Source organism: Bos mutus, chromosome 5, assembly GCF_027580195.1.
Source record: "Bos mutus isolate GX-2022 chromosome 5, NWIPB_WYAK_1.1, whole genome shotgun sequence".
NCBI classification, from domain to species: domain Eukaryota; kingdom Metazoa; phylum Chordata; class Mammalia; order Artiodactyla; family Bovidae; genus Bos; species Bos mutus.
In genome coordinates this window covers 6,142,834-6,161,631 of record NC_091621.1, presented here as the reverse complement: position 1 = coordinate 6,161,631, position 18,798 = coordinate 6,142,834, and the positions used below count along the sequence as shown (strand labels likewise).

At 47.8% G+C, this 18,798-nt stretch overlaps 1 protein-coding gene across 4 annotated transcripts in view; it reads left to right on the top strand.

Moving 5' to 3' along the window:
• The window catches only part of CHST11 (carbohydrate sulfotransferase 11), a 269,418-nt gene that overhangs the window by 120,244 nt on the left and 130,376 nt on the right, over positions 1–18,798 (top strand). For all 4 annotated transcript variants that reach the window (XM_070370238.1, XM_070370237.1, XM_005899069.3 and 1 more), the window contains exon 2: positions 5,777–5,862. In XM_070370238.1, the coding sequence (XP_070226339.1) occupies positions 5,777–5,862 (86 nt within the window). The remainder of the gene's footprint in view (positions 1–5,776; positions 5,863–18,798) is intronic.

Sequence of the window (18,798 nt, the reverse complement as noted above, 5' to 3'; positions counted from 1 at the left end):
TGTAGCCTGCCAGGCTTCTCTGTCCATGGGATTTCCCAGGCAAGAATACTGGAATGGGTTGCCATTTCCTCCTCCAGGGGATCTTCACCACCTCGAGACTGAACCTACATCTCCTGCTTGGCAGGCAGATTCTTTACCACTGAGCAACAAGGCCAAGCTGGCAGCAGAGGCCAGTTAAGAGGATTTGGTCCTAGTCCCAGAGGAGGTGATGGTGGCTCGGGCCAGGTGTGAGGGGCCAAGATGAGCTGATGGAGAAGGGGGGTGATGGTGAGTGAGAGCGGGGAATGAAGAATGACTCCTGGCTGTTATGTCCACCCAGACAGGTGCATAGTGGTGGTGTTGACTACAGTGGGGGACACCAGGGAGGGACACTTCAGGGGTGGAAGTCCTGAGTTCCCCTCATCAGTATTTACTGTGTTCAGCAAGCTCAGGTTGAACCTCAGTGAGCCCTCTTGTCCCTGACCTGACTCTTCTAAGATATCTAAGTCGGGGAGTTTTGAACAATATGTCATGACCCGTCAGTTGGTTGTAAAATCAATTCAATAAGTTGGACTAGTATTAAATAAAACAGAGCAGGGAAATAGTGCATCACATGTAGTGAAAGTGAAAGTCGCTCAGTCATGTCCAACTCTTTGCAACCCCGTAGATTATAGAGTCCATGGAATTCTCCAGGCCAGAATTGGAGTGGGTAGCCTTTCCCTTCTCCAGGGGATCTTCCCAAACCAGGAATCAAACCCAGGTCTCCCGCATTACAGGTGGATTCTTTACCAGCTGAGCCACAAGGGAAGCCCAAGAAAACATGTAAACTGGGTACAAAAGGAGAAAGGGATGAGAGCAGGAGTCAGGAGCCCCTTTTTCTAGTCACAGCTGTGCTTCTGACAATCCGTGGGCCTCAAGCGAGTCCCTTATGCTCCTGTGTCCAGGGCCCACTCTGTAAAATGGGGTAGGGGGCAAGGAAGGCTCCACTGGGTTCTCCCTATCCTCCCCCTTTTCTCGCCTTCACCTCTTCCACACTGCCTCTGTGGGCAGAGAGCAAACATTAGCAGTCAGGAAGGTCATTACTAAGCTTTGCATCCTGCCATTTCTCTTGTTCAATCAAAACCAATTCAGAGGGCACTTTTCCCCAGCTGTGCATACCCAGTCCCTTTGCTGGTCTCCAAAGGCTCTTCTTGTGGCCAGTGTGCCTCTGCCAGCACTAACCTATCTGACTGACAGCTGGTTTGCACTTGGACAGGGATCTTGGGCTTCTTGAAAGTCAGCACAACCCTCTGCTTGGGACACATTTTCACAGATGTCCCAGGATCACCTGAAAGACGGAATGCCATTGATTGCCATTGGTTTTGGTGAGCATATTTGATAGCCAAGGTCTTCTCACAACAGGGAAATGTACTCTATACAAGTATATTCTTCAAAGCTGAGAATCAGAGTCCTTTGGTGGAAGGTTTCTATGCAGTAAATCTCCTGGCTCTTAGATGAAGCTGTGTTCTTTCTCTTCTTGAGTTACACCGAACGCATCTACCTAATTCTTAGATTTATACCCTTGACCTTCATCTGCCAAAAGTTTAATTCATTTTAGTTCTGCAGCCACAGGCTAGGCATCAGGAGCTTTGAGAGCTTACAGTAGGAGAGGAGACTGACATGAGAACTAGCTACAGTAAGGGTTCAGATTAGCCCCAAATCAGAACCCCAGGTGCCTCAATATTCTGGCTGGTTGTAGGGTCTCCACTAAGGAGAAGTGGATCTAGGGATCGTTTTGAATGGCTCTGGGCTATTCCTGTTGAAGGGACTGTGAGAAGGAAGGAATAGAAAGTTGGAAAATTGAAGTTTGTTAATTAAATATTAGCGACAACCTAGGCTGAACCCAGCTCCTACCTCAGTGTTTGGGGTTCCTGAAAAGTCCCCTGTGAACACAAGTGTGCTGAGTGTCTGTAACACACCTGAAGGCTCTGGTTGGCTGGAGAACACTGCCTCAGTATTCAGGACTGCCTTTTTTTTTTTTTTTCTTTGCCTGGCCTTATCCAGTTGTGCATGTCCATGACCTGTAATGTCAGGGACCTGTAATATGTCTCGTTTCAAAGGAGTAGGGGGAGCATGCAGGGTTTGGACTCCAGCTTTGCCACTCACTAGCTATGTCAGCAGGTAAATTCCTCAACCTCTCTGAGCCTCAGTGTCCTGGTCTTTAAAATGGATGTGAGTCCACCTGCCTCCAGGGTGCTCATGAGGAGTAGAGGAGAGACAGTATGGCAGACTAATATTTACGGAGTGCTTGTCAGACTCATTGAAGGTGCCTCCAAGATCCATGAGAGCACACCATTACTTTTGCTTTTTGTTTGTTTAATTCCTTTGACTAAGAAAGCCAATAAAAGAATTTTGAGGAAGTTTGCTAGGAAAGAACATGTTAACTTCTCTTCTTTGCTGTTAGGAAATGGTTTGGCCTGATACCTTTTAGCTGAAAAAATATCTTTGAAACTCTCAGATGACCGGTTGTTTTACTTTCATTCATTTGACACACATGTGTGAGTATCTACTATGCACAAAGCACTCCCTTAGAGGGCAGGAGACCAGGCAGATGAGGCCTGCATGGGGCTTGGCTGCCAGGGCCTGGGGTTGGGGAGGACCAGTTAGCCTGGGGAGGTGGGGTAGGCCTGGTCCTGCTCTCCCAGCCCTGCCATGGGGCTTTTAGCCATTCCATGCCCTCCTGGGGCCCGTTTTCTTCTCTGAAAATGGGCTGGGATGGTTTTTCCAGTAGTCATGGACAGATGTGAGAGTTGGACCATGAAGAAGACTGAGTGACAAAGAATTGATGCTTTTGAACTGTGGTGCTGTAGAAGACTCTTGAGAGTCCCTTGGACAGTAAGGAGATCAATCAATCCAAAAAGAAATCAACCCTGAATATTCATTGGAAGGACTGATGCTAAAGCTGAAATTCCAATACTTTGCCTACCTGATGTGAAGAGCTGACTTATTTGAAAAGACCCTGATGCTGGAAAAGACTAAAGGCAAAAGAAAAGGGTGGCAGAGGATAAGATGGTTAGATAGCATCACTGACTCAATGAACATGAGTTTGAACAAACTCCAGGAGATAGTGGGAGTCAGGGGAGCCTGGCATGCTGCAGTCCATGGGGCCGCAAGGAGTCAGATACAACTTAGGAACTGAACAACAGCAACCATATTCAACAAATTACATGAGATATTCAACACTTGATTATAAAATAGGCTTTGTGTTAGATAACTTTGCCCAACCGTGGATAATTGAAATGTTCTGAGCATGTTTTAGGTAGGCTAAGCCATGATGTTTGGGAGGTTAGGTGTATTAAATGCATTTTTAAACTTATATTTTCAACTTAGGATGAGATTATGTCCTGATAAACCCATCATGCTGCTGCCGCTAAGTTGCTTCAGTCGTGTCCGACTCTGTGCAACCCCATAGACGGCAGCCCACCAGGCTCCCCCGTCCCTGGGATTCTCCAGGCAAGAACACTGGAGTGGGTTGCCATTTCCTTCTCCAGTGCATGAAAGTGAAAAGTGAAAGTGAAGTCGCTCAGTCATGTCCGACTCCTAGCGACCCCATGGACTGCAGCCTACCAGGCTCCTCCGTCCATGGGATTCGCCAGGCAGGAGTACTGGAGTGGGTTGCCATTGCCCTCTCTGTAAACCCATCATAAGTCAAGGCATATCTGTAAACACAACTGTTTTCTGGGTCCAAGAAATCATACTGTGAATTGAACCAGTTAGATTCTTACAAAATGGTCTTGCATTTCGTTCATGTTTAGAAAGGAGAAAACAAGTCCTGTAGCTAAAGAAAACTCGTGGTGGGTGGGCAGCAGAAGGCCACTGTTAAATGTCCTTAGGGATTCCTTTCTTAGGGCTTTTGATCATCAGACCTTTCATTTTCAAAGGAAAAAAATAACAGCAGCCTGTTGCCAATGGCAGTTTCCTTTCTACCTAGCAGGAAACAATGTCTGATGGGTGTAAAGGAAGCCTTGAATCCTACATCATTCATGAACCTCTTTGAGTGCCTACTGGGCACCAAGCACCAGAGAAACAGCATGAATACAATGGAGGGGGTCTCTGCCCCCTATACCTGATGTCTGGCATATCCAAGGTGTTTAATAAAAATTTGTTGAGTAAGAAAATGAATACAGATAATAACTGTTAATAGTTTTTCTGTCCTGTCACATCATTTTGATGGCTCCTGTAACACTGGGTTACATTCTAAATCACCTGTCCTAGAGGTGGCCAGCCATCCTGGTCTGGGGCCAGCAGGAACTGTTGAGATGCGTGGTGGACTTGACACTTGATGTTGGTCCAGCATGGCAGTTGAGGGCATGGGCTGCATGTGTTGGAATCCTTTCTTCGCCTCTTCCCAGTCATGAGATCTGGGCGGGTTCCCTGACCTTGCTGTGCCTCAGTGTTCCCATCTGTGAAGTGGGGCAGTAGTGTTGCCCACCCCCTAGGGTCGTGGTGTGGCCTACATGTGTGCGCTGCTTGGCGCACTTTCACGGCCCTCTAAATGTTAGCTGCTACCCTCTGCGTGTGCTGTTCCCTTGACTTCCTCTGAGGTATTAGACACACAGGATAAATACACCCACGTGCTATCATTTGGGTATGAAGGAGCCCAGTAATGAGGTTTGAGTCTCAGCTTGGCAGCTCTCTCCCCACATGGCCTCCGCCTTGGTCAAATTCCTGAGGTTAAGGGCGGCTCAGAGAGGTTAAGGTCCTTCCTTCACTGTGTGAAGGATTATGTGGAACCCAAGTGCCCAGCACATGAGGCACCGTCCATAAATGGCAGGATTGTTGTCAACCCCATAAAAAGCACACCAGGCCCCTTGGCTTTTGTGGCCTGGAGTGCCATAGCTGGTTCACGGGGCGCCCAGGGAAGTCGTGGGCAGGCCTGGAGGAGGCCCTGAGGGCGGCCGGCCTTGGGAAAGGGCCCACGTCGCAGGCCCCACACGGTCAAAGCATTTTAAAGGCCTTGTATTAGAAAAATAAACCAATTAAATAATACTGCCCCCCATAAAAGCTGACTTTTAATGGGTTCCATGGTGGGGTTTTGCTCTGTGGCGGTCTCGTAGCCATTGGTCTTGGGGCGACTGTCTGCCGCCACGGGGAGAGTTTAATCTTGCATGGGGTGGGCAGAATTTTACAAGTTTTCCAGCTGTTTTTCCTCCTCCGAAGTGTTGCTATGTCATTGTGCGCTGAGGGCAACCTGCATGCATTTAACAGTTTACCTCGTTTGGGGTGGAAATGAAAAATGAAGTAATAAATTAAAGAAAAACACAACGTGGATTTTTCCCCGCTTCTCGAGGCAACCGTGGAAGAACAAAGAACCAGTGTTTCCCCGGACCGACTGCTTAATCAAATTCTAATGGCTTTTATGTACGGACCCTTGCCCACGGGACCCGCCTCCTCCCCAGCAAGGGCTCCAGGGCGCAGAGGGTGTGTTTGGGGCTTGTCCCACCAACACCAGGGTAGGGGGTCAACAAATGGCGGCCCGGGGGCCGCAGCCGACCCACTGCCTGTTTTTGTGAAATGATTGGGGGAAAAAAATCAAAAGAAGATTTCCTGACACGTGAGAATTACATGGTGTGGACACGCCTGCAAGCTGGGGGAGACCCAGGGGGCCCCGTGGCACCGGGCAAAGGACTAGCTCAGCCAGAAGCTGGTTCTCTCTCTTCCTTTCCCACCTGTTTCTTCTTCCCTCTGTGCCTTTTTCTTCGTCAGACAGCAAATGTTTGTTGCCTATTTCTGATGAGCCTTCGCTTTCTCTCCTCAGTCATGCGGAGGAACCCCTTTGGTGTGGACATCTGTTGCCGGAAGGGGTCCCGAAGCCCCCTGCAGGAGCTCTACAACCCTACCCAGGTAAGCCCTGGAAACTTCTTTGCTTCTCCACTCAGAGTCCATGTGTCAGTTTTTGGGGAAGGCAGGGGGATTGAAAAACTCCAAAATTCTGGTCTTTGGGGATTTGAAATTTCTTTCCACTGCCTGGGTTTTTACCTTCAGCTGGTTGCTTTCTCGGTCACCCTTTCTCTATAGAGTGGCTCTGCGATTCTAGCAAGAGGTATTTCGAATGAGAGGAACGGGTTGGTGGAGTGCTGGACTGAGCTTTGAACCTGCTCAGGTTTGGGGTCCCTGAGAACCACATAGCTGCAGGTGCCAGCAAGGGGCTCTGAAATTGCAGAGCCTGCCAGGCTGTGCAGTCTCCCTGTGGATGTCCCCAAAGAAGGCCCACGTGGGGGATGAACTCACCACCCAGATCTCACGTCCGATTATTAGAGCCCAGTGATGCACCCAAGAGGTGCATCTCACTGCGCTAGTCTGACAAGACCCTTGTGTGAGGAGACTTTTTGCCAAGTGACTGTCATGGTAAGTTGAACTTGATTATGAAGAGTTCCTCTCTGAGCAAAATAAGCTCCAACCAAGACACAGTGCCCTCCATGGAAAGCTAGGAGCAAAGGGAGGAGGCCTCGTTGCCATGGTGATGGCAGCGTTGGTGTGTGTGGGTCTTGATGAGAAGACTCCAAGGCTGGCCCTTTTGGGAGAACATTAATTAGCTTGTAATGCCAAGAACTGGTGAATGAACAACTAGTGACCCATTAGCTGACCTTTGATATCTGGTGGGAAAGAGGGGGAAATGTACTCCTTTGGCTATAATCTCTGAGAATGATTTTGTATCAAATTCTTAAGTTAGCATTTCTGTGGACCAAGGTGCTTGCAGAGGAAGAAACTCTTTGCTTCCCTAGAAGTGCTGAATTCCTGGAAGTCTTGCCAAGGGATGAGCCTGAGAACTTTCTGATTCCACATCTCTTTCTTGTCTTTCACCCTTTGGAAAAGTGGACTCTTGAGTTTGAGCAAAATGAGTGGCCTAACCATGTTAATTCACACCCCTCTTTCAGCCCCATCACTTTGGAACTCAGTGTGGTGGGGCCAGATTAACCAGGTGATTGCAAACTCAGATTGCCTGATGTCTCCTTTACTGGGCTTTCTGGTAACTCAGCAGGGAATTGGCCTTTTTAAAAAATGGTTATTGAAGTACAGTTGATTTACAATGTTGTGTTAGTTTCAGGTGTGCAGCAAAGTGAATCAGTTATATATATATGTATATATATGAATACTTTTTTTAAAAAAATGCTCTCTTCCACTATAGGTTATTACAAGATACTGAGTATAGTTCCTTATGCTGTATGGTAGGTCCTTGTTGGTTATCTTGATTTGGGTTTTGTTTGGTGTCCCGATAATCTGATTACTATAGGCCAGTCTCCCACCTGTTCACATATTGGTCCTAGGAAGAGACTTCGATAGAAAGGATTTCTGGTTGGTGAAAGGCTAAGTGTTAGTTGCTCAGTCGTGCCCAACTCTCTGTGATCCCAAGGACCATAGCCCACCAGGCTCCTCTGTCCATGGACTTCTCCAGGCAAGAATACTGGAGTACATTGCCATTCCTTTCTCCAAGGGATCTTTCTGACCCAGGGATCGAACCCGGGTCTCCTGCATTGCAGGCAGATTCTTTACCTTCTGAGCCACCAAGCTCAGCACCCCTCTTGCAGTAAGCTATGTTGAAAACATGTGTTATCAAGACGCAAACCATACCTGTCTCTTTCAGTTGACCTCCTCTGTTCTCAGATTATTTTCTCTTTTGAAACAAGACTGCTGAAGGGCTCCTGCTTTCCTGAGCAAATTTTATGAGCAGCAGATGGTGTCATGGGAAAAGCTATTTCTGAAGTAGATATTTCTCTGGACAGGTAGTCTATGGACTGTGTCGGCACCAGTCATCATTGCGTCCCCAACCCTGGCCTGTAGTGGGTGCCCCCTGAGTGTCTGATTGAAAGAGTGAAAGTCCAGGTTTAAATTCCTCCTTCACTCAAAGCTGGTTGTGCAACCTTGAATACTTGATGAGTTCTCTTTAGGGTCAGCTTTCCCATCTCTCCGAAGTGTTGGGAGGATAAAATAATTCTGATGTGTCAGGGGCAGGGTAAGCATGGTTCATCATTATCATGATTGTGAGAATGGCTTCACTATTGGAAGCCTTGACTCAAGGGTCAGACCTGGGTTCAAAGTTTGTTTTCTTCATGTACCAGCTATGTGAGTGTGGGCAAGACACTTAACCCATCTGAGATTGTCTCCCTCCTTTATAACATGGTGTTAACAATTCCTGCCTTGCAGGCTTCCATGAGAAGATGTGCCTTGCTCAATGCCTCCTATGGAGTTTGCTCCTTGCCAGATTCATTCATTCATTTACACTTTCATTTCTTCATCCGCTGTTGTGAATGCCCACTGTATGTAGCACAGTGCCAGGCACTGGGCACAAAAGGCTGAGCAGGGCTCGTGTGGTTAGCCTTCTGTGTCTGCTTCTCCTTGTTATTCCAAGGTTGACTTGAGTGGGTTACCTGATGAGGGAGACCCTGCTTGTTCTATTTGTTAACCAATCAAAGAAGAGAGAACGTTCCATCTCTTCCATCTGGCAGCGTTGGATGAGATGCTCACTTAGAAGCCTAGGACCTGGGAGGGAAGATAGGGCTGGGGAGGCGTCTCTGGGAGCCGTTTGGGAGGGAGTATGTGGGTGAGTCACCAGCCTCCATCAAGAATGTTGTGGGCAAGCTGTCTGTCCCCTTTTGCTGGTAACCAGGAAAATGTCCCTGCAGGAAGATCTCCGCGTTTCCTCGGGATGTTGTCCCGGAATGTTTTTTCTTAGGCTGGTTTCCTTTACAAGCTGCAATTATGTTCTCTTCCCACACACGTTCCGTTGGTGGCGCTTCTCCGAGAAACTGTCTTCGTGATCTTTGGGATGGCTGTAGGCTGGAGAGTTCAGAGGAGAGAAGGGAGCAGGAGCTCCTGTGGAGCCAAGTCTGGCTTTGTGTCCATAAGACATTCACAAATGCTGCACCCAGTGGGGCTTGGTTTTGGTTTCTCGTGTTCCCCTACCAGCCGAGCTCTGGAAGCTGCTAAGTCTGGACTGATGTTATCACAGAGGCAGATGACAAACACTGTAATTGCTAGAAACCAAACTGCTCCCAGAGATGCCATTTCCCCTTTTTATGCTGACTGGTTGTTTGGGTTTGATATATGATGGTGAAAACAGGAACTGTATATTTTAGACAGTAAGGAAACCAACATTATGGCAAGTAGAGCCATCCTAGTTACCAGGTACTGGGAATGTAGGCCAAATGCTCTCTGCGTGCATGCATGCTAAGTTGCCTCCATCCTGTCTGACTCTCTGCGACCCTGTGGACTGCAGCCCATCAGGCTCTTCTGTGTGTGGGATTCTCCTGGCAAGAGTACTGGAGTGGGTTGCTATGGCCTCCTGCAGGGGATCTTCCGGACCCAAGGATGCTCATAAACTTCTCATGGAATGTTTGTGTCAAGCCCTAAAGTAGGTGGTACACCCCCATTTTACATATGGGACAACTGAGGCCAAGGAAGTTGTCACACAGCTTGTAAGAAGCAGAGTAAAAATTCAAATCCAGGACAGGCTACAAATCCATTTATCTCTGTGCTGTATTCACTGCTGCCAGCAAAGTTCTCTTGGCAAGAATTACCCCATCCAAAAAAGAAAAAAAAAAAAAAATCACATCCAGATTTTTACTGGACAAAAATCTTAAAAGCTCCCTTAGGAAAATTGGCTATAATCTGCTTTTAGTGTCCAAGGTTTTCTTATTTTAGTGCCTCGCACACCCCTAACCATTAAAACAACAGTGGGTGGAAAAAAAGTTTGTAGGTGATATTCTTAGAAAAACTGTACTCTGATGTCTTATAATTTTCCTGGTTCTCCGCTGTCTTCCTGGCCCCAAAATAAAGCGTAATTGCTGATCATATCAGCTGGCGTCAAGTCACCGAAAGTTCAAGAGTTGCCAACTGCATATTTGCGGGCCGAGCACATGTGCGGGCTGCCCCGCTCAGCCCAGACAGCAGGGCAGAGCTCTGCTGTCAGCCATTAATAGGGCATAATTGCCCCAAAAATGCCAGCAAGGGGTGGGACAGCCTGTCTTGCCTCACCCACCTCCCGGTCCTCTCGTGGGTTCCCTGAAGTCTTCCCGGCATCACTCATGTGGTTCAGCCCTGCCCTGCCTGCTTCTTTCTTTAGCGTTTGCACTTGCTCTGTGATTACTATGTTCCGAGAAGACAGATGCTCAGTCCAGGGGCTGACCAGGAACTTCTAAGTCCAGGAGGCCTCCATGCATGCGCCAGTAGCCTGCAGACCTTCCTAGGGGCCCCTGGGGACCAGAAAATACAATATTTTGACCAGTCAATATTTTATTGTAATAATAATTTAAACAATTGGACCTTTATTGGTGCAGTCTTTTATGTGTTAAAGTATATTTACTTCTCCATAAGATGGGCTCCAAGAAGAAGGATGGAGAGAGGGAGAGAAGGGAAGGAGGAAGGGAAAGGAGGAGGAAAGTTACTGTTCATTGAATGTCAGTGACTTTCCACACATATCTCATGGAATCTTCACAACAGTCCTAGAAGGAAGGTTATCTATAACTTCATCCTTCAGATAAGTTAGCTGAGGCTCAGAACTGCTAAGCAATTTGCCAAGATCCCATAGCTCCTTAATGGTTGTGCTGGGTCCACCTGACCTGGAGAGAAAGTGGGAGGAAGAACTTCTATCCCATTATCTTTCCTGGGTGGAAAAATGCTTTCTTGAGGTTCTGTTTCATGGTGACTGAAGCTGAGCTCAGGATAGTTGCAGAATTCCTGAAGGCAGGGGCCGAGGTTCATGGAATGCACGGTAGATGTCCAATAAACAATTGCAGATTTGTTTTTTCTCATGGAACATGATATTTGGAGCAGTCTTTCTTTCCTGGCTGGAGCCAGGCTAAGTGGGAGTCCCTTCCTTCTGCTTCCCCAAGAACTCTGCTATAGGATAGTACAGCTTGGTGACATTTGGAAGTCGGGGTCTTTGATTAAGTTTTAGATTGAAAAAAGCTTGAGTTGTCCAAGGGAAGGTGGGAAGCTCTACCAGCTCCAACCTAAATAGTTTTCTGAGCAAGGCTTGCCAAGGTTTATTTCGTCTACAGATGTTTATCAGATAAACAGAGGGAAAAGACATGGGGAAGAGAGGCATGTAGGTAACAGAACATGAGAAGTGCTGTGCGATGAAACTGGAAGCGTCTTGAAAGTTTATGGGAGGATCAGGAGTGAGCAGTTAACCCTTTGAGGGGCAGGGCACAATGGGAAGCTTTCTAGAGGAAGCGGCTTTTGAGCCAGGCTTCTGAAGGCATACCGGTCTTCACTGGACAGAGCAGAGGGACTGGCGTTACAGAGAGATGAAACAGCAGGAGTGAGGCATACAGGTGGGACAGTTCATGGCACGTTCAGAGAATGGTGAGGGGTTTGTAGCAGGCGTGAAAGAGCATGTTGGAAGCTGACTGGAGAGGATACGGAAGAGGGGCAGGTTGGTACCAGCTTCATAAGACTTGTTCACCCTCCAGAGGGGTTAGTGGTCCCTAGAGACCCCCAGAGATGGTCTGCAACTTACAAAGCAGCTTCTGCTTCTGGCTCGGCTGCTTGTTAACTTCTTTTAGGAGGTCTGGCCCCTCCTGACTGCAGTCTCCTCCTCTGTAGCACAAAGGGGTTGAATTGTACCCATGCTTCCCCACACCTCGTGCATTCATGAGCTTTGAAAAATCACCAGTGCCCAGATCCCCAGGGATTCTGATTTTTTTTTTTTTTGGTTTGGTTGGTCCGGGACAGGGCTGGGGTGGAACCAATGTTCCCTAGTTGGTTCTGATGGGCAGCCTGAGTTCTGAAGCACTGGGTTGGAGATTCTGGAAGGACCCCTCCGGTTTTCAAACCTTCAAGGGGATGTCGCTGGCAGTCCAAGGCAGGGGTGTGGATTTGATTCCTGGTCGGGGAACTAAGATCCCACATGCTGTGCAGCATGGATAAAAAATAAAACTAAAAAATAAAATCTTTGATTCTTTGGCTCTTACATCACCTGTTACATGAAAAGGAGCTCAGAGCATGTGCACTGAAGTGAAGTAGGGTGAAATTAGCACAGTTGTGTCTGACTCTTTGCGACCCTGTACAGTCCATGGAATTCTCCAGGCCAGAATACTGGAATGGGTAGCATTTCCTTTCTACAGGGGATCTTCCTGACCCAGGAATCAAACCCAGGTTTCCCCCCTTGCAGGCGGATTCTTTATCAGCTGAGCCACAAGGGAAGCCCATGTGTACTGAGGTTGCTCCCTGTCTTTTCTATGGTCTTTCTATATGAAGGACCATGTTACCTATTTGCACTCAGCCTCATTCACCAATACGAGGTGACCACATTCCTTCCTGTGCTCCATGGGAGGTTCGTTGATGCCCTGAGCTTTGGAGACTCATTATGTGAACAAACCTAAGAAGTCGAGCCATTGGGCAGTGAATTGGGCAGATCCCCATGTAAAGGACACTTGAGCTACTTGGCTCTTGATCCCATAAAAAGGAGAACCCCATAGCGGTTCCAAGCCAGACATCAGGTGGGCACTTCTGAAGGATCAGCTTCAGTCTCACAAATGAGCATGAAAGGGCTCTCTTCCTTGAAAATCATTCTTCGGGAATAAAGATACTGAATGGCTGTATCCACTGGGGAAGGCAAGAGAGCAGACATTGGACAGTCCCCAACTCTGGTCAATTAATCCCTTCATTACCAACCACCTGGTAAATGACGAGTCCATCTAATTATCTTGCTTTGACCCAACAGCTGTCTACTTAATTGATTTAGTTGTGGATCGTCTCCTTATTCAAAGATATTACTTACTGTCAGCCCAGCAGAATGGCAGCTGGCCGGCAAAGATGAAATATTACATCAACTTGATCTTACACACAGCACTTGGGAGCATGCTTCATTATTCATTGCAAATCACAATGGATGAGCAGAGCCCATTGCAGAAACCAGGGGCAGCAGGTTGCCTTTTCCACTATGACCCACGGCTTCTTTATTCTTGAGCCAGAGAAGCTGTCCCTGGTCAGATTTCCAATCCAGCCGGGACAGCTGGGGGATCTGGTGTCAGACACAATTTGGGTTGGCGGAGATGACTGGATGCTGGAAGAAAGGGGAGGATCCCAGCCCAGGTGTATGACCTGGGGCAGTTACTTAACCTCTTTGAGCCCTTGATTTCCTTATCTGTAAAATAGGAGTGTGATACCAGAGTTGCAGGTTTTTGAGGTTTATCAATAACATCATGTATAAAAAGCACCTAGGACATGGCCAGAGCAGAGTGGGTGATCTTCGCTAGTCATTAGTGATCTGGGTTGAGTTAGGTAACCTGGGACTTTTCTTAGCGGGTCTGGGATCATGCTTGGTCCCTGTCCTGTAGGCTCAGATGTTTGGCAGATGCATACTTGGACTTGTGTTGAATAATAATAAGATAGATGATTTCCTCTTGCCTGAAAGCTACTAGCTATTCATCATGAGCACTACCTAAAAATTTTGATTGATATTATGTGTCTGGTAGACTCAGTTGTTGGGAAGCTTGCTGTGCTGATTTTTAAGGCCATGAGTACCTCTGGATGGAGTGTGTGTGTGCATGTGTACATTCAACCCACATCCTGGAAAATGGGCAAATTCAGCTGTTAAGTTTTAAAGGTCTCCTGTGGTTGCTTGTGTCTGTTTTACCTCCAGCACGTAGGTAAGTGTGTCAGTGATAGTCGTTATAACGTAAGACCGTCTCTGGCCCATGTTAATGCGAGGCCATTGATTTCATGATTGGTTCACATTTCACTCAGGCTGTTTTTATAGGCAGTTGTTCTGTTTCTGGAAGCCTAATTTGACCCAATATATTCAAATCTTGGTAGCTGAGCTCTCTAATGGGGTCCTTCTGTATCAGGCTGTGTGGATATAGTCTGGTAGATTTCAACGAGAGGAAGGCTTTCAAGTGACAGAACGACCTCAGCAATTTCCAAATGGTAACACAGCTGTAAAAGCTGCCATTTTTTGGAAAGTTATTTCCTAAATTGCCCTCAATTATAAGAGGCCTCTACATAATTTGATTTTTCTGTAAACTATACAATTCAAGGAGCTTCACAGTCAACTGGATTTTAACCTTGTTGAGATGGATAGAACTGAGACAAAGCCCTGGCTTGTTCTTAAATTCTCTGTAAGAAAGACATGGGAGTGGAATGGGGGTGGGGTGGGCGTCAACCTCCTCCGCATCCTGCTTCCCTCTTGATGGCCAAGTTGGCCTGTGGGTCTTGTGGGGAACAGAGTTTACACCCTGCCTCCAGCACTAATTACTGTGAATTCTGGGGCAAATAGCTAAACTTTTTCAAGCCCTGGAGACCTTGTTTATAAAGTAGGAGTAAAATACCAACTATTCAGTTATTAAGAATTAAATTAGAATTTGTACTGCAAGTTCTGGGCACATGGCAAGCTGCTCAATCAGTGCTGTTTTTTAAACATTTATATTAAATGAAATCTTCTCCAGGAAGAAGATTCCTGATTTTTCTCCCTTCAAACTCAGGTTAAATGTCCTAGAACGGTACTGCCTACTTACAACATAATATGATTTGTATATGTTATTTGAAATTTTCTAGCAGTCACATTTTGAAAAGTAGAATGAAAAACAGGCTAAATTCATTTTAATAACATTTTATTTAATCCAGTATAACCAATATATGATCATTGTTACCTTCAATCAATAAAAATATTAAGATATTTTACACTCTTGTTTTTGTATGGACTTTTTGAAGTCTCATGTGTATTTGACACAGCACATCTCACTTTGGGTTGGTTATGCATCACATGCTTAGTGGCCATATCTGGCTGGTGACTGCCATACTGGACAATGCAGGTCTATGAAATGCTGCACTCTCCTCACTCTCCCTGTATCATTCGTGACACTTACCTCATGTGTTTGAAATGATCTCACTAGACGTTGAGCCTCTTGAGAGCAGGGGCTGATCATTCATCTTGGTACCTGGAGGCTACTCCAGCCAGCCACAGAAAAGGAGCTCAGTAGGTGCTTGGCACTGAGTGAATTGCTTGTCCTGGGCTGTGAGCAAGCCCGGTGTGTGGAGATCACGCTGAGGAGGTGACCAGGGCTTTGTGCCTCTGGAGGCACTGACGCAGCTGACCATTAAGCCCAAAGATTTGCTGGGACCCGGTAGGTCCCGTGGTCTGAAGAGGGGATCTGCACTCCAGGCTGATGCCTGTTGTTGTTCGTCACTCAGTCATGTCCAACTCTTCGCGACCCCATGGACTTCGCAGCATGCCAGGTTTCCCTGCCCTTCACTACCTCCTGGAGTTTGCTCAAACTCGTGTCCATTGAGTTGATGATGCCATCCAACCATCTCATCCTCTGTTGCCCCCTTCTCCTCTTGCCCTCAATCTTTCCCAGCATCAGGCTCTTTTCCAGTAAGTTGGCTCTTTGCATCAGGTGGCCAAAGTATTGGAGCTTCAGCTTCAGCATCAGTCCTTTCAGTGAATATTCAGGGTTGACTTCTTTTCGAATTGACTGGTTGGATCTCCTTGGTGTCCAAGGGACTCTCAAAAGTCTTCTCCAGCACCACTGTTCAAAAGCATCAACTCTTTGGCACTCAGCCTTCTTCATGGTCCACCTCTCACATTCGTACATGACTACTGGAACAACGATAGCTTTAACTTTGCGGACCTTTGTCGGCATGGAAATTTATTTCCTCCCAGTTCTGGAGGCTGCAAGTCCAAGATTGAGGTGTTGGCTGAGTTGGTTTCTCTGAGAGCCTAGGGAGGAATCCGGTCCCTGCTCCTTACCTGACTTCTAGCAGGTTCTGCCAATCCCTGGCTTTTCTTTATAGAAGCATCACCCCAGTCTCTGCCTTCATTTTCACACAATGTTCTCCCTGTGTGTGTGCCTGTGTCCAAACCTCTCTTTTTTAATAAGGACTCCAAATGTATTGGATGCGGACCCACCTACTCTACTAGGACTTTGTCCTAGCTAATTACATCTACAGCGACCTGCTTTCCAAATAAGGTCGCATTCTGAGGTATCCGTGTTAGGATCTCAGTACATGGATGGGGGTAGGGGTGTGTGCAGTGCAATCCATGACACGTGCTGTGTGCATAGCCCTGTGCTAGATGCTCGGGCATTTAAGAAAAGGAAGCCCTTGTCCTCTCTTAGTTTATAGTCTAATGGGTGAGTCAGGCCAGTAAACTGACCATCACAAAAAGAAGTTCTATTTGAATTCAGTGTATAAAGCTGGAGGAGCTTAGAGAGGGACCAGAAAGTTAGAGGAGGCCCATGTACGTGTGAGTGTGTGCAGTCCTGTGTGCATGTGTGTATGCGTGGCCTTTGTCACCCCGATTGAGCACAGGCACAGAAGTGGTGGCACACAGAGGGTGTGTGGTTTCAGCCTCCCCTGAACAAACACCAGCCACGGAGAGAGGATGCCCTGACACGCGAGCCACTGGAGCTCTGTCTTTCCTGGGGTGCACCGCATCGACACCCCTCTGGTGAGGACCGGCAGCCCAGGGATGTGAGAAAACCAATTTCACTGTCGTTCCTGACTAGAGAAGTCTGCAGCTCCAGTGTCTCCAGCTGATACTCTGCTGTTCGGTATCTGCATGACCAGTCCGGGGGACGCTGCCAGGTTGGCCCTGCCTCAGTCTTGGCAGGTGCAGAGCCGCTCTGGAAGGAAGCTGGTCTTTCTGGAACATGTCCCAGGGGTGGGACGCCCAGGCAAACTCTCCTGCTGCCTAAAACGGCCTGGTGCAATGTTTCCTTCCCTTTGTCTTCCATCAGGGGTTTAAAGCCACAAAATGGCCAGCATAGAGCTCTGGCTGTCGTTTGGACTGTTGGAGAAACCACCTGCCCATGTGTTCCTCTCCAGCCTGTGCCCTACGGGGTACCCGCAGATAGGTCCACAGCTGTAGCGGCGTCTTGCCAGGGCAGGGCTTGGCTGTGGAGGGCCTGCCAGCTCACTGCTTGCTTGGATCCAGGTCTCACATCCTGTCCCAGTGTTTGGGGGAAAGTTCTGAGAGAAAAAGGGGGAATGTCTGAGGCTTTAGCAGTGGTTAAGAGCACATGCCTTAGGACCAGCTGGGACTCCAGAGCCACCCGTGCCAGCTGTGTGGCTTGGGGCAGCTTCTTACGTCTCTGTCCTCAGTTTCCTCACCTGTAAAATGAAGATAATCATACTAGCCCTGACCTCATGGGGTTCTTCTGAGGATTGTGTGAACCCACAGAATGAGGCCGGCAGAGGTGTTTGCTGTTTGCTATGACTGTCGTTCAGGAACAAAAGCCAGGAAGGAGGAAATGACCCTGGGGACAGGTGAGGAAGTTGAAGCCTAGATCACTGGGAAGGCAGGGCTCCATGTAGCCAGCTCGTCTTGCACTTGTTTAAAGGCAGCTCCATCTTCTAGAGCTGTTTTGGCTGCCCTTCAGAATCGAAAAAGGAAATTTGAAGCACCCTCACTTTCAACCCCTAAATCAGAATTTGGGGGAAGCTGCTACTTTTTTCAAAGCTCCCAGTTGATCCCAGGGTGCAGCTACAGTTTGAGCACCACTTGCTCTGGGTTTTTCCTAACTCAGAGACAGTTCTGGAGACCAGCAGCCTGGGAATCACCTGGGAGCTTGTTAGAAACGCAGAACTTGGCCTCGACCCCAGTGTGCAGGATGGAAACCTGCATCCTTCCAGGGTCCCAGGTGGTCTACACCGGTGATAACTGGAGAGGGCTCCTGAGACAACAGCTTGCTCTCTGCGGGCTCCCAGAAGGAGCAGCTGTCCCTGCATTTGACAACCAAGGACGGGTGGCACAGAGTTTGCATGGGTTTTGGTGATGGAGACCAAGAAAGTGTCCTTACCTTTCCTGGAGCCTGGCTTGCTCTGCCTTTCTGAAAACTTAGAAAGTGGATGTTGCATGGGGTTCTTGTCAGAGGCAGGGAACTGGCATTCTGTGGCAGGTTAGATGGATGGGCAGCCTTTTGGATTCTTTGGATATATTAAATGTTTATTAATTGTTTGAACTCAGGGAAAAGAGGGCTTCCTTGGTGGCTCAGATGGTGAAGAATCCGCCTGCAATGCAGGAGACCTGGGTTCGATCCCTGGGTTGGGAAGATCCCTTGGAGGAGGGTATGGCAACCCATTCCAGTATTCTTGCCTGGAGAATCCCCATGAACAGAGGAGCCTGGCAGGCTATAGTCTATGGGGTCGCAAAGAGTCAGACACGACTGAGTGACTAAGCACAGGGAGAAAGAAGTGTGGCTTTGAATAGGGACCAGGGAACCAAAGGCCTTGTGATGCCTTTGAAAGATAGCTTCATCCTTCATGGGTGCTGTGCCCCTGGGATAAAGGGGATTATCAGGGTGAGGAACTGAGCTGGGCTTCCTTGGGTGGCCGCAGTTTGAGTTTATTCTCTTCATGGTTTGGGCTGTTCCTGACCTCACTTTGTCAGGAAATAGGAAGGAGGTACCCAAGAATTGGAAGATTGCTTGCTTTGAGTCTGCCCTGGTTAGGCACGGTAACCACCTGTAATTGTCCCCTCAGTTCATTCTTCTGTTGAATGAAAACAGGAGGGGCCTGTTTTCATTAGTCCCCCTGGGTCTGTGTTATGAACTTACTGGAGACACCACTTGTTCGTCATCTTTTCTCCTCTTGCCAGAACCCCAACCAAAAATCTGTGTTCAAACAGTAATCAGGATGATTCCAGGTCTCTTTCCTAATTAGCAGGAAGCACAGAGCCTTCCTGGTGAAGGCAACCAGGCAGTTTGGTAAGGCCAGGGTAGGGGCTGCCCATGTTGGGGAAGGGTTTACCATACCAAGTGGTAAATCCACTGGGCTTCTGTTGGGTCAGTGTTGGTTCCACAGTCTGGCATGGACCACAGCAGTAGCTGGCAGAGG